Source organism: Manis javanica, chromosome X (genome assembly GCF_040802235.1).
Source record: "Manis javanica isolate MJ-LG chromosome X, MJ_LKY, whole genome shotgun sequence".
NCBI classification, from domain to species: Eukaryota; Metazoa; Chordata; class Mammalia; order Pholidota; family Manidae; genus Manis; species Manis javanica.
The window spans coordinates 28578406-28595548 of NC_133174.1; the positions used below are offsets into that span (position 1 = coordinate 28578406).

The 17143-nt window shown below is 36.7% G+C and overlaps 1 protein-coding gene across 1 annotated transcript in view; it reads left to right on the forward strand.

Annotated features, from left to right (window-relative positions):
- CFAP47 (cilia and flagella associated protein 47) overlaps positions 1-17143 on the forward strand; it is a 489967-nt gene that overhangs the window by 382406 nt on the left and 90418 nt on the right. The window contains exon 58 of the mRNA XM_073227718.1: positions 10291-10389. Within this exon, the coding sequence (XP_073083819.1) occupies positions 10291-10389 (99 nt within the window). The remainder of the gene's footprint in view (positions 1-10290; positions 10390-17143) is intronic.

The window sequence follows — 17143 nt, forward strand, 5'->3', positions numbered from 1 at the left end:
AGAGATAAAGAAAGATATTGGCCTCATATCTTTCTTCCACTTTCTCCTTTTACTTTATGCAAAGATTCTTCCTTTCCTTTTCTTGGTGAGGAAGTCTCTGTGTGTCAAAACCTCCTCCTTTCTTTTGTGGATTCTTCTTTTCTACCACCATGCACATGTCTTCTTGTATTCATACTCCTTATGAGTTGCGACTAGACCTCATAATTTGGCCTGAATTATTGAAGGGCCACAAGGACACATGCCTGACAAGAAGAATAAAAATGTTCAACATATATGCCAAATGTACTCTTTAAAAATGGTGCTAAATTAGTACTGTCTTATTGAAATATTTATTTGTAAATGTCTGGAAATTATTTCATGATATAACTAATCCCTTGCTGTCTTTCAAAAGAAGATGTATATGTTCCTGCAGGTGCTGTGGCACTAACGGAGATCCCTTAGGGAAGTTTATTAGAAGACTAAATAATGTAGCACCAAGACGGTGACTGATGTGTGAGAGAGATCTCACAGTACACATTTCAGATCCTGCATTCCTTGTTTCTCTTTCAATAGGTAGACAGATGATAGAACTGAGAGAGAGAGAGAGAGAGAGAGAGAGAGAGAGAGAAATACCTTTTAAAAATCATTATTTTGCCTAGAAAGCAACACAAACTCATTCGACCTTTTATATTGCCCAATTTAATGTCTTTCCTTCTGCTGATGTCTTGGCTCTTTCCATTTCATCACTCCTCTCAAAAACATTGCCCTTTGACATTCAAAGACTATTTTAATTCCATTTAATTAAATTTTAGTTCTTTAATTCTATTGTGTGTCTCAAGTTCTTTCAATTGAACATTATGCAAGGTAAGGTATTGAAAAGGTTATTTTTCAGGGGTTTATGCATATCTTAATCCATGCCAGCTTCTAAAGGTGAATGAGATAGGGTGGCTCAAGAGGAGCTGGCCTGAACACCAGGAGAATAGCAGAGACGTCTCCCAAGCAGACCATTAATGAGTCCCATGAGGAGCAGGATGCTACCAAAAAGCTTTCAAATAGCTGAGGAAGCTAGGATTTGTTATACACCCACTATGGTCCACAGTTGAGCTCTATAAACGTGACTGCGCTCAATCATAAAAAAAAAAAAAAAAAAAAGCTCTTAGGCTTTTCAGGTGTGGAACCTGAGGCTTAGAGATTTCTCAAAGCTATTGTAATGAGTAAGTGATGCAGCAGGGGCTTGGACCTGTCTAGCTGTCTTCTCCAAGACCCCTTGTCATTCTGAACTGTGTGCTTACAGATGATGCTTCTAAAGCCCCATACTGATGAGGCTCTAAACAATGACTCCTCTGTTTGCTTCCTCCACTCAGATTTCAGGGAAAGACGCCTGCCTCCATCCTATCCAAGCACCTCAAGACATGCCCCTGGCTGCACTCCTTACACATTTTCTCAGCTCTTGGGTGTCTCCTTTCTCTTTTTAATTCTGCCATCAGACCCGGGCTTAGGCTGATCCATACATGCTTGGATTTCTCATCTTGGTCTCCTTGTTCAGCCTGGACACGTACCCTTGCTCAGTGACTGGTATCCATGGACTGCATTCCCACAATTCTTTCTCATCAGTATTCTGTCCTCCACCCCTGCCCCCTGCTCTCAGGTTTCCACCCTGCTAGCTGGAATAGAGGTTGAAAAGGAAAGGTGGCCAGGAATGTGAAGTAAGGATCTGAATTAAAACATTAGAAATTAAGACCTGATGTACACATTAAGAATTTAAGGGCACATCTCTATTGGATGTATGTGTGTGCGCTGGCTCATATAACCATATTCCAAACCTGCGAATTTGTGTGCTTGTTAATGGCAGGGATGACATGAACTCATAGCTTTATTCCTACCTTAATGAGTATTTCAGTGTTGGCATATATGTTGATAAAGCAGGAGTTGAATATTTAGTCAGTGACTATTGAGTATCTATTTGGTGCTGAAAACTGTCATATGCACATTTCAGAACTCCTTTATATTTGGAATGCACATACATATATATACATATTGTATTTTGATTTTGTGTGGTATTCTACTTCTGAAATATCACTGTGGATTATATACCTAAAAGTTGCATAAATGAATGAAGCAGTAATCAATGCATGCAAAGTACCTGCTTTGATTACTATTCTACTAAAGCAACTGTAGTCTTGAGATTATTTACTCCTCTTACTTAATTGAAATTTAAATCCAATATTAGTGATTTGATTCAGATGTTTAAATATTAGTGGATTCTTTTCCATAAGGTTTCCAGTAATTTTATGTAACAGCAAAACAAAATGGCACTAGGGATAAAGGTATGCATACCAATTAACATAATGTATGAGTTTTACAAATATCAGCTTCCATTTTGAGGGTTGATAAATGTAAACAGAATACTGTGTTGAGTTGTTGTTGACTCAGGGTTAATTTTGACCAGAGTGTTTACCAGCACTAAGGTAATAAAACACACAACATAGCGTATTTATGGCATGTTAATCATATGGGACACAAAGAGGCAAAAATACTTTATTTCACATGGTAGAATTTGTTTATGAAATTCTTGTCCCTGGAGGCCCTCTGAATCTTATCTGACGTGCCTCTAGAGTTGAATAAATATTCATGTTAAATATGTAGTGATCACTGTAAATTGCCAATCAGGGTGTGCAAAGCTTTATACATAAAAAGAGAGATAAATAGATATAAGAACTCCCACATTCTCAAAATCTCTCCTAAATTCAGACTATCAATTATTTAAATATTTGAATCAGTAAATAAACAGTACTGGGAGATTTGAGATTGGCGGGCAGGAAAGTTAAAGTACCAAATACAAAGCAGTCTCTTTATACCTTAGTGTAATTGGATTGTCTTTGTTTCGCTCATAACAAATAAGTCACATTTTTGTACTGTGGAAAGGTAGGTGTAAAATTATTGTCATAGCCACTTTTCAGACAAGTAATCTGAGACTCACCTTGCTTACAAATACTTTAATTATTTTTAAATCCTGTTTGGGTGTCCTAATCTTTGGGACTCTTTTTTTTTTTTTTCTTGTTTAATAGCTCTCAGAATTCAGTAAACAACAATTATAGGAACTCATCAAAATTTAGATTCCCAGGTCCACTCTCAGTTGATCTTCTTCATTATGTTTGGGGCAAAACCCTACCATCTCAGTCATCACAGCTTATTCCAGCGTAGGTTGTCAGAAGACCACACTCTCAGAAATACTGCTCTGTGTACAGTGGTTTCAAAGTATATTTTAAAATCATACACCTCAATTAGAAAATATTTTTCAGTATTCACTTCAATGTAGGTATATTCACTTGTGAAATATGTACATGTAGCGTTTTCAGCTCATGTATTTAATATCTATAGAGCTTATCTCCTTTTCATAAAGAATTAAATATAAATATAATATATAATGTTTTTCCCATGATCCAAGATAGTTCAGCTTAGGCAAATCCCATCTTAAAGTAAAATATGGTTCCATTTAATTAAATCTGTAGGAATAAGTTTTAGTTTTGAATTTTCTTTTTTTTCTTTGGCCATTTAGTTTTTTATCACCTCCCTCCCCTCAAGACACAACTTTTTATTTTGAAACACTTCACACCTGAAGGAGAGCCCGGTACAATGATTAGCCCTATACTTTTCATACAGATCCACCTATTTCATCAATTCTTAACTTTGGGGAACCTTTCTTTACATCCTGTCTCTATCCATAGACATAATTTCTTCTCTAAATCATGTATGGCCTTAGAAAAAAGATTTTCTACAACATAACTACAATGCCACTATCATACACGAAGATTTAACATAGATACATTAATATTATTTAATATACGCTTCACAGTAAAACTTCCCCATTTGTCCCCAAAATGTTCCTTCCAATTTTTTTAAATTGTATCTTTTTACCCAGTTGAGAAGCAATCACGGATTGTGCATGAATGAATTCAGTTATCATATTGCTTAAGTCTCATTTCACCTGAAAATTCCCTCCCCCCTTGTTATGTCTTTTATGATACTTGCATTTTAAAGGGTCCAGGCCCGTTGTCTTGTAGAATAGTGCATGTTATGGATTTCTTTGTTGTTGTTTTCTGTTCAAAACATTCTGTGTCTTTATTTCATGTTACATATCTTGGAAATCATTCCGTATTAGGACATACAGAGCTACCTAAATCTATTTAGAGCTCTAATATTACATTGCATTGATCTACTTTGATTTATTTCATCTTTCTTCAGTATTCAGTTCAAACTAAACATTTTGGTAAGAATCATTTATTGTGTACTTCTCACTGCACACATCAGGAGGCACAACATCCCATTATTGGGGATGCTACGTTTAATCACTTGGTTAAGGTTGTGTGTGCCAAATCTTCATATTATAAAGGTCATCTCTCCCCCTTATAAATAATTTGGAGGGTGATAATTTGAGATAATGTGAATAACCTTCTTCCTTACAACCTTGCATTTGGTCATTTTAGTATCCATTTAGTTTCCCTACCAGTATCAATTATATGGCTGTCAACCTTGCTATTTTTTATTAGCTCTGATTCTTATGCTAAAGAAAAACTTTTGCTCCACTTCTCTCCTCCCAACCCCCACCCTTTTTATTTTAACTATGAATACAGACTCATGAATCTTTTTTTATCTTTAACATCTCAGCTTTTGTCGTTTTCAAATCCTCATCATACTACCACATTTAATCACAGAACATTCAATGTATAAAAATGTGTGGGTATCTAAATTCCGAAGACACAAGGTGTGTGACCTCGGGCAAGGAACTTTTATTCTTTTGGATTCTGCATCTCTTAAAGCACAGGGGGATGTACCAGGTCATCTAGCTAGAGATTCTGTGATTCTTTGATCACTGATGTGTATTGTCTGATGGTGCACTCTTTGTTGAAGTTTTGTTTTACGATGCAGAATATGGTCTATCTTGGTGAGTGTCCACACGAGCTTGAAACAAATATGTCCTCTGCTGTTGTTTTACCAAGTGGGCTACAGATGTCATTTACATTCTTCCAGTTAACTTTATTATCTGGGTCCCATATATCCTGGCTGACTTTCTAATAGTAGTTCTAGCAGTTGCTGAGGGAGGATGTTGACAGCGCACAGCTATCATGCTGTATTTATTTCTTCTTTCAGCTCTGCCAGTTGTTGCTTCATGTACATCCGAAGCTCTGTTACATTGAAGACCCGTTAGAATTGTGTATCTTCCTGCTGTATCAACATTTTATAATTATGTAATGCTCCTCTTGGTCTCTAGTAATTTTTCTTTCTCTGAAGTTTACTTTATATGACATTAATGTTACCTTTTCTATTTTTAAAAAATTGTAACTGTTGTATGGTATATCTTTTTTCAGTCATTTTCTTTCAAACAACCTACATCATTAAATTTGAAGAAGTTTCTTGTAGACAGAACATTATCGGACCAGGTTTTTTTAATATAAATATTTATATTTATTATACACACACACACACACACACACACACACACACACACACACACACATACACATACATCTACCCTGGCTACCCTTGCTCCCAGCCTGGTACCCCAGCAAAAGAATTGGAGTGTCACCTGTTTCTGTCCAGTAGGAGAGAGCAGATCTCTGCCCCTCTTAGCTGCTCAGGCTTGGGGGCTTCTGCAGTATACCTTGTCCCGTCTGAATGAAATGAGTGTATATAAATATGTGCGTATACACACACAAAGTCCCCTTTCATCCTCTATCTCACACAAAGGTAGAATACTGTATAGAGTTGACTCTTGAACATGCAGGAGTTAAGGGTGCCAACACCCCATGGTGTCGAAAATCTGTGTTTGACTTGATTCCCCCACAACTAATGGCTAATATCCTACTGTTGACTGAAAGCCATAGTGATAACATAAACTGTTGATTGACACATATTTTGTATGTTATATGTATCATATACTATATTCTTAACAAATGAAGTAAGATAGAGAAAAGAAAATGTTATTAAGAAAACCACACCAAGAAAATACGTTTATAGTACTGTAGTGTATTTGTCTATGCTGTACATTTATGTCATCCATTTATAAGATTAATCATGTCACTCCCTACATCAATGATTTCTTATATGATACAAAGCACTTTAATGTTATATGTATTACTAAAACTAGACATTAAAAATGAAAAGACAAATGAAGAAGGAATTCATTTTTATTTATAGGCATAAAGGTTCATGAATTGATCGTTTAGATTTACATATTCATAATACAGTATTGGAAATGTTACATTTTTTTAAAACCATTTACCTATGATGATAAGCTGATAAGAGAGGCATACTGTATATTGTAATTTTTGAAAGAAAAATTATAAAACAGTAAGAGGACTACCACACTATTAATTTCATATTAAGTATTACTCACTTGATGCCTATGCAAGGATAGTCTGTCCACTTCTAAACAAATCTTGTCCATAGTGTTCTACACAATAAATAACTTAGGTGATGATTATGATGACATAAACATTTCTTACACTTCTTGCCATACATTATGAGATTTTCACATGAAGACACATACGTACACAATATGTACATTTATTAACTGTGTGGCATGATGATCATTTACTATTCATTAAGTGGAAGTGGATCATCATAAAGGTCTGCATCCTTGTCATTTTCATGTCAAGAGTGCGGAGGAGGCGGGGAGAGGAGGGGCTGGTCCTGCTGTCTCAAGGGTGGCAGAGGTGGAGGAGGTGGAAGAGGTGGAAGGAGAGGCAGGCACACAGTATAACTTTACAGAAATATATCATAATTTCTGTCTCACTTTTTTCCTTTTTCATTTCTCTAAAAATGTTTTTATACGGTACCAAATATTTCTTCACCATTTGGTTTAGTTTTAGTGCCTGTATCATGAACGGTCCATGTTCTAAAGGAAGTCCAAAGGAGTTTTGAATAACAGGAACCCTTTGCCAGATTGTCTCATGTCAATTCATTTTCTGGCCCTGCTGCTTCTATGTCTTCTTCCTCATCATCTGACCCTGGTTCAGAAGCACTCAACCCCATCAAGTCATCTGTTAATTCCTCTGGTGTGGTATCTTTTAGCTCTTGAATTTCTCCAAAATGCTTATCTTGAAACCCTTCACCATATCCACATTCTCTTCATGATTTCCTTGATTGGCTCCATCATAAATCCCATGAAGTCATGCACAACATCTGAACTCAAGTTTTCTCCAGCAGGATTTATTGTTTTGGGCTTGAAAGTTTGCACAGCTTTTTCTGTAACAGTGATGGCATGTTCAGCGGTGTAATCCTTGGATACTTCCTTGATGCTCTCTCTGTCAGGGTTCTCTTCCATAGCATTAACAATCCTTTCCATAGAGTACCATGTGTAACGAGCCTTAAAAGTCCTTATGACCCCCCAACCTAGAGGTAAATTAGAGACATTGTGTTTGGGAGCAAGTAGACCACGTTAACACCTTCAGTGTTGAACTCATGGTGTTCTGGATGGCCAGGGGCATTGTCCAATACCAAAAGAACTTTAGAAGGTCACCCGTTATTGGCAAGGTACTTCCTTGACTTCAGGGTCAAAATATTGATGGAACCAATCCAGAAAAAGAGTTCTTGTTGTCCAGACCTTCTTTTTGTACAACCAAAACCCTGTCAGCTGGTGTGTATCTTTTCCCTTCAAAGCTTGGGGGTTAGCATCTTTATAGATAAGGGCAGTCCTGACCAAAAACCTTACTGCTTTTGCACACAACAGTAGAGTTAGCCTATCTTTTCCTGCCTCAAACCCTGGTGCTCGCTTCTCTTTTTTACTAATAAATGTCTTTGTGGCATATTTTTCTAGAATAGGGCACTTCCATCTGCATTAAAAACCTGTTCTGCTCAATGATTTTCTCAATGGCACCTGGGAGCTCATCTGCTGCTTTTTGGTCCTCAGAAGCTGCTCCTCCTGTTATCTTGACAATTTTTTAAGCCAAATCTCTTTCTAAAACTATTAAACCATTCTTTGCTGGCCTTCAGTTCTCTAGCTTTAGATCTTTTACCTTCCTTTTGCTTTAAGTTGTCATTTAATAACTGCTTTTTCTCAAATGATATTAGATTATATAGCATCAATGCACCCACATATTGGAGTCTGTAGCAATCCTACACCCACATAAAAACTGCATTTTCAATATGAGATAAAAATGTATTTTGCAAAAAGTGCAAGTTTTTTTGCACCTGCTGTTGTAGCTGCAGCGATGGCTTCATAAATTTTCTTCTCTTTTTTTTATACAATGGTCCCTATGCTGGATTCATTTATCTTGAAATGATGGTCAACCACAGCTGCAGACCTCAATCTATGTCACAATTTGACTTTTTCTTGCAATGTCATGCCATTTTTCTGCTTCTTGGGAATACTTCCAACATCACTAGGGGCACTTCCTATGGGTCCCATTGTGGTATTCAAGGTTTACACATTGCACTAAACATGTTGAAAAATATGCAAAAACCATGAAGGATCACTTTTTACTGTGATAATGCAGGCTACTGAAGAGGTGAACTGCTCACACAGAGATGATCAGCATCCCATGACATTTTAAGTGGGTATACACAACACTTGAACTCATTGTATAGCAATAGGCTACGAAATTATTACAGGAGTGTAGTATATACTACAGTTAATTTTATGTAGCTATGATTGAATACTGCATCTTTACACTTGTTTACATTTCTCTCAACTGCTCACTGCCCTATATGTGGTCTGTGTTTGTGCATGTGATTTTTAATAAACTTTTTTACTAATAGTTTTGTGTGTATTTTATGGAAATATATGATAAAATAGACTAGTATCTACTTATATTTTATGTATTTGTGACATACCTAACTTTTCTTAATTTTTTCCAATACATATAGGCTATACGGTTTGCCTGAAAGTTTTTCAAATTATCACAGATCTCCAAAAATTTTTCCAATATATATATTCAAAAATTTTGATGTATAAGTAGACCCATGCAATTCAAACCCATGTTATTCAAGGGTCAACCACAATTTCTTTTGCACCTTGCTAACTTCACGTAACAATATATCTGGAATGCCAGCAAAGTAGTTATTGGGCAACTTTCTCATTGATTTTTATGACTTTTTAGTACCTCAGTTTTTTGCTGCACTGTTGTTTATATCCAGCTAGTGTGCAGTATCATCACCTTTTCATTATTTCTAATAATTTGCTCTACAAAAAATGCCCTTATATGCATATTATTTCATGTTTGAGGTATCTATCTAAGGTGTATTTCTACAAGTGGTATTTATAGGCAAAATGATGAATATATGTACAATTTTACAATATGTTGCAAAAATCCCCTTCATAGGGGTTGTAACATTATACATTCCCATTTCTTTACAAGGGCAGCATTGGCTGATCCCTAGTTCAGTATACTTAAAGTTATAAATGTCTGTGTTGACAGAGATTTTTATCTTTTATACATGCCAGTACTAAGCAAGTACCTGTTATGTAGCCAGTAAGTATGTTTTGGAAATGTCAACTGAGAAAAGAGGCATACCTGAAATAAAAACAGTTATTTGGGGTCTTAGAATTGTATAGAAAGCACAGATTTGGGTAGCAACCCAAACTGTATCCCACCAAGGAACAAAAGTTAGGGTTTTTAAAGACAAAAGAGAATGCTTGCTTATGTTGGTCACAAAGAATTTTGATTTGTGCTGGCAGCAGAAAACTAACCTTGACTGAATGTCATTGGCCTGTAAGGCTATCACTAAGCCAAGTCTCTTATGATGGCAAATTGCAGGTGTTCAGGCTGTGTCCCTGAAATATTTGGCAGTTTGGCCCAGTTCAAAAGTTCATGGCTTCACCAGTGAGGACGTGCATGAGGCCCATCTCCTTAATGGCCTCCTGACTCCATTTTAAAGCACCTTGACATAAATGACTCCTTTTTTTCCCCACCTTTCTCAGATAATTGGTTGATTTTGTATTTATTGGTTTAAATTATTGTTAATGTTGCATAAATGTGTAGTTATGGATATGTAAATATTAACTACTCAATCCAATTTTAGATGATGGGCATGAACAGGCTCTCAGTAATATCCATTAGTTTAAATTAAAAGTCCAAGGATTTATGAGTTGATTTTATATTTTTTGAGTATTATAGAGAAAACCATTTATAATGTTGGCTGTGTGCTCCAAAAATGCCATTTAAATCTCAACTTAAAATATCCTTTGAAAAAATAATTATCTGAATCATTTCCCATTAGAAGAGAGTTTTGGTTCTATATCAGTCTCCACTGATGTTTTTCCTCTTGAATATGACATTAAAGTATAGTGTCTCTTTACATTTTTATTAGGTCGGGAAAATCCCAGGCATCTCGTCATTGACCACTGCTGGGATAGCTTCTTCAATGAGAGTTCTGCCTTCAAGTTTAGTAGTCTGAGTCACACACAAGGTACAGGATTTCTACCTTACATTCTGTCATTCTATTTGCTATCACATTTTAAAGATTATATATATATATATATATATGTTGTCTTAATAAATATTTAATAAAAATTAAGTATACAGAGATCGATTAAGATGGTGGCATGAGAGGTAAGACAGAGCACTCCTCCCAAAACCACATATAGTATGAAAATATAGTTAATACAACTAATCCTAAAACACCAACAGGAAAAAAGGCTGTACCAGACTGCATACACCTGGAGAACAGAGCAAACCTCACGAAACAGGGTAACGTGCCAAAGCCTTGATCTGGTGGGACCCAAGCTCTTCCCCCACCGCAGCTCACCGGCAGGAGTAAGAGAAATGGAGTGGAGAGGGGGTGGAAGCCTAGGACTGCTGAATTCCCAGCCCTGGAGATCTGCTTTGGAGCACAAACCTACATTGGTGGAATACTTGAGAAGACTGAGATTCCAGCCATTTGTGGAAGACAGGGAACCACATCCATCTGCTCTGGGACAAAGGAAAGATGGGTGGTCTAAGAGGCTTCCTAGCAGCAAGAGAGCTGCTTAAGGGGCAAGGATTGCACAGAGCTTGCTGTGGGGGAGAAAGGACATGGACAAAATTATCCCAGCGCACTCAGACCAGCAGGTTGGGAACTTTGAGGAGCTTTATGTGCTCCATCCCCCTGGATGGCTACTCAGCTCTGAGGCCGCCCACAGTGATATGCAGCCTGCTGTGCCTTCCTTCTGGCCTGCTGGCAGTGGCTCGCAAACCAGCAGTCACTGTGCTGGAGTCAGGCCAGCCAGAGGGAGGCCCCGTGTATGACAGCTACAGATGCAAAGCACAGCATTACCCAGTGTGCTCAGCACACTGGCTCTGACACTGGAGACAGGCACTGCAGCCAGGAAGCAGGAAACAGGTCTTTCCTCCCCCCAGGCACCAGCACCACTCCTGTGCAACCACCAACCTCACTCCAGGGGCTGAGCAGCTCTAGAGACTAGAGCTTCTGGGCACCAGAGGGAACCACATACAAATATGAAAGGTTGAAGGAACCTGGTTCAGACCAAAATCTCACAAACCCCAGAAAAAGGGCCAGATGAAATTGAACTCACCAATCTTTCTGAAAGAGAGTTCAAAATAAAATCATATACATGCTTATGAAGGTACAGAAAAATATTCAAGAACTGAGGAATGAATTTAAGATGGAGATTCAATCATTAATAAATTCCATATCTGAAATGACACATACAATGGAGGGATTTAAAGACAGATTAGATGTAGTAGAAGAGAGGGTAAATGGAATAGAAATTAGAAAAGAGAAATACAAAGAAGCTGAGGTACAGAGAGAAAAAAGAATCTCTAAGAATGAAAGAATACTGAGAGAACTGAGTGACCAATCCAAACGGAACAATATTCACATTATAGGGGTACCAGAAGAAGAAGAGAGAGAAAAAGGAATAGAAAGTGTCATTGAGGATGTAATTGCTGAAAACTTCCCCAATCTGGGGAAGGAGATAGTCTCTGAAGCCATGGAGGTGCACAGATCTCCCAACACAAGGGACCCAAGGAAGACAACATCAAGACACATAATAATTAAAATGGCAAAGACCAAGGATAAGCACAGACTTTTGAAAGCAGCTAGAGAGAGAAAAAAGATCACTACAAAGGAAAACCCATCAGGCTCTCGTCAGATTTCTCAACAGAAACCTTACAGGCCATAAAGGAGTGGCATGATATATTTAATGTAATGAAGCAGCAGGGCCTCAAACCAAGAATATTATACCTGGCAAGGTTATCATTTAAATTTGGAGGGATTAAACAATTTTCAGATAAGCAAGAACTGAGAGAATTTACCTCCTACAAACCACCTCTACAGTGCATTTTGGAGGGACTGCTATAGATGGAAGTATTCCTAAGGCTAAGTAGATGTCATCCAAGGGATAGACAGAGAGTACAGAATATGATTCATAACATACAAAGAATGGAGGAGGAAGAAAAAGGAGTGAAAAAAAAAGAACCTTAAGGTTGTGTTTGTAATAGCATATGAAGTGAGTTAAATAAGACTGTTAGATAGTAAGGGAATTACCCTTGAACCTTTGGTCACCACAAATGTAAAGACTGCAATGGCAATAAGTACATACCTATCAATGATCACCCTAAATGTAAATGGAATAAATGTACCAATCAAAAGACACAGAGTCACTGAATGGATAAAAAAACAAGACCCGTCTATATGCTGCCTACAAGAGACTCACTTCAAACCCAAAGACATACACAGACTGAAAGTAAAGAGATGGAAAAAGATATTTCATGCAACTAATAGGGAGAAAAAAGCAGGAGTTGCAGTATTTGTATCAGACAAAATAGACTTCAAAACAAAGAAAGTCACAAGAGACAAAGAAGGACATTACATAATGATAAAGGGCTCAGTCCAACAAGAGGATGTAACTATTATAAATATCTATGCACCCAACAGAGGATCACCTACATATGTGAACCAAATACAAACAGAATTAAAGGGGGAAATAGAGTGCAATGCATTCATTTTAGGAGACTTCACCACACCACTCACTCCAAAGAACAGACCCACCAGACAGAAAATAAGAAAAGAGACAGAGGCACTGAACAACATATTAGAAAAAAACAGATGGACCTAAAAGACATCTACAGAACACTCCATCCAAAAGCAAGAGGACACACACACTTCTCAAGTGCACACAGAACATTTTCAAGAATAAATCATGTACTAGGCCACAAAAAGAGCCTCAGTAAATTAAAAAAGATTGAAATTGTACCAATCAGTTTCTCGGATCACAGAGGTATGAAACTAGAAATAAATTACAAAAAGAAAATGAAAAAGCCCAAAAACATATGGAGGCTTAATAACATGCCCCTAAATAATCAATGAATAAATGACCAAATAAAAACAGAGATCAAGCAATATATGGAGACAAATGACAGCAATAATTCAACACCGCAAAATCTGTGGGACACACTGAAGGCCGTCTTAAGAGGGTAGTATATTGCAATACAGACCTACCTCAGGAAAGAAGAACAATCCCAAATGAGCAGTCTAAACTCACAATTAATGAAACTAGGAAAAGAAGAACACATGAGGCCCAAAGTCAGTAGAAGGGGGAATATACTAAAGATTAGAGCAGAAATAAATCAAATTGATAAGAATGAAACAATAGAATCAATGAAAGCAGGAGCTGGTTCTTCAAGAAAATAAATAAAATAGATAAACCCCTAACCAGACTTATCAAGAAAAAAAGAGAGTCTACACACATAAACAGAGTCAGAAATGAGAAAGGAAATATCACTACGGACACCATAGAAACACAACGAATTATTAGAGAATACTATGGAAAATTGTATGCTAACAAACTAGATAGCCTAGAAGAAATGGAGAGCTTTCTAGAAAAATACAACCTTCCAAGGCTGACCCAGGAAGAAACAGAAAATCTTAATAGACCAATTGCCAGCAAGGAAATTGAACTGGTAATCAAAAAACTTCCTAAGAAGAAAACCCCTAGACGAGATGGTTTCATTGCTGAATTTTATCAAACATTTAGTAAAGACCTAATACCCATCCTCCTTAAAGTTTTCCAAAAAGTAGAAGAGGAGGGAATACTACCAAACTCATTCTACAAGACCAGCATCACTCTAATACCAAAACCAGTCAAAGACACTACAAAAAAAGAAAATTACACAGCAATATTCCTGATGAACATAGATGCAAAAATATTCAACAAAATATTAGCAGACTGAATTCAAAAATACATCAGAAAGATCATCCATCATGATCAAGTAGTGTTTATTCCAGGGATGCAAGGATGGTACAACATTCAAAAATCCATCAGCATTATCCACCATATCAACAAAAAGAAGGACAAAAACCACATGATCATCTCCGTAGATGCTGAAAAACCATGTAACAAAACTCAACATCCATTCATGATAAAAACTGTCAACAAAATGGGTATAGAGGGCAAGTACCTCAGCATAATAAAGGCTGTATATGACAAACCCACAGCCAACATTATACTTAACAATGAGAAGCTGAAAGCTTTTCATTTAAGATCAGGAACAGAACAAGGATTCCCACTGTCCCCACTTTTATTCAACATAGTGAGGGTCTCGCTTCAGCAATATGACAACACAAAGAAATAAAAGGCATCCATACTGGCAAGGAAGAAGTTAAACTGTCCCTGTTTACAGATAATAAGATATTATACAAAAAAACCCTAAAGAATCCACTCCAAAACTACTAAATCTATTGTGTGAATTCAGCACTTATAGGATACAAAATTAATATACAGAAATCTGTTGCTTACCTATACATGAATGATGAACTAGCAGAAAGAGAAATCAGGAAAACAATTCCATCCACAACTGCATCAAAAAGAATAAAATACCTAGGAATAAACCTAACCAAGGAAGTGAAAGACCTATACTCTGAAAACTACAAGACACTCATGAGAGAAATTAAAGAAGATACCAACAAATGGGCACACATCCCGTGCTCATGGATAGGAAGAATTAATATTGTCAAAATGGCCATCCTGCCTAAAGCAATCTACAGATTCAATGCAATCCCTATCAAAATACTGACAGCATTCTTCAACGAACTTGAGCAAATAGTTCTAAAATTCATAAGGAACCACAAAAAAACACGAATAGCTAAAGCAATCCTGAGAAGGAAGAATAAAGCTGGGGGGATTATGCTCCCCAACTTCAAGCTCTACTATGAAGTCACAGAACTCAAGACAGTTTGATACTGGCACAAGAACAGACCCATAGACCAATGGAACAGACTAGAGAGCCCAGGTATAAACCCATACATATATGGTCAATTAATATATGATAAAGAAGCCATGAATATACAATGGGGAAATGACAGCCTCTTCAACAGCTGGTGTGGACAAAACTGGACAGCTACATGCAAGAGAATGAAACTGGATTATTGTCTAACTCCATACACCAAAGTAAACTCAAAATGGATCAAAGACCTGAATGTAAGTCATGAAACCATAATACACAGGTTTGGAGGAAAACATAGGCAAAATTCTCTTGAATATAAACATGAGCAACTTTTTCCTAAACACATCTCCTCATGCTAGGACAACAAAATAAAAAATGAGCAAATGGGACTACATCATGCTAAAAAGCTTCTGTACAGCAAAGGACACTATCAGCAGAAGAAAAAAACATCCTACAGTATGGGAGAATATATTTGTAAATGACATATCTGACAAGGGGTTAACATTCAAAGTATATAAAGAACCCACATGCCTCAACACCCAAAATGCAAATAACCCTATTAAAAAATGGGCGGCAGAGATGAACAGACAATTCTACAAAGAAGAAATTCACATGGTCAACAGGCACATGAAAAGATGCTCCACATCGTTAATTATCAGGGAAATGCAAATTAAAACCACAATGAGATATCATCTCACACCAGTTAGGATGGCCAACAATGAAAAGAACAGGAACGAGAAATGCTGGTGAGGATTCAGAGAAAGGGGAACCATCCTATACCACTGGGGGGAATGTAAACTAGATCAACCATTGTGCAAAGCAGTATGGAGGTTCCTCAAAAAACTCAAAATAGAAATACCATTTGATCCAGAAATTCCACTCCTAGAAATTTACCCTAAGAATGCATTTTCCCAGTTTCAAAAAGACATATGCACCCCTATATTTATCGCAGCACTATTTACAATAGCCAAGAAATGGAAGCAACCTAAGTGTCCATCAATAAATGGATAAAGATCCAGTACATGGATACAATGGAATATTATTCAGCCATAAAAAGAAAACAAATCCTACCATTTGCAACAACATGGATGAAACTAGAGGGTATTATGCTCAGTGAAATAAGCCAGGTGTAGAAAGACAAGTATCAAATGATTTCACTGATCTTTGGAGCATAAGAACAAAGCAGAACTGAAGAAACAAAACAGCAGCAGAATCACAGAACCCAAGAATGGACTAATAGTTGCCAAAGGGAAAGGGACTGGGAGCAGATGGGTGGGAAGGGAGGGAGAAGGGTATAAGGAGCATTATGATTAGCACACATAATGTAGAAGGGCACACAGAAGGCAGTATAGTATAGAGAAGACAAGTAGTGACGCTATAGCATCTTTCTATGCTGATGGACAGTGACTGTAATGGGGTATGTGGTGGGGACTTGATAATGGGGGGAATCTAGTAACCACAGTGTTGCTCATGTAATTGTATATTAATGATACCAAAATAAATAAATAAATAAATAAATTAGTTTTAAAATTATATAATTTAAGAAACCCACACAAATTGGGGAAAAGCATGAATAGTATAACCTTTCTCTATGTTCATTATATCTTTGCTATTTTTCATTTCATAACACATTACCAGAACCTTCAAATATTTTGAGATTTTGAATGGTTGAATATCGTACCACTTAATATGAAGTGTGTGAGTCAGAGAAGGTTTTGGAAAATTAAAAATAGCTAGTGTACTAACGCTACTCACACTTATGAAAAAAGGTCCCATCTTTGCAAAGCTAATTATTCCCTGAAAATTTATTACAGGATATATATATATATACATCTATTTGTACAATATATTAATTATCCCACCTGCATATTGATAAATAGGAAAAATCTAAGGCACAATATGTAATGAAGTTGCTTAAAAATCTAAAGCTCAAAAAATATAAATTTGCTTAAAATAATGTTTTTTAATACAAAAAACATAGTAGTCATTATGATAAA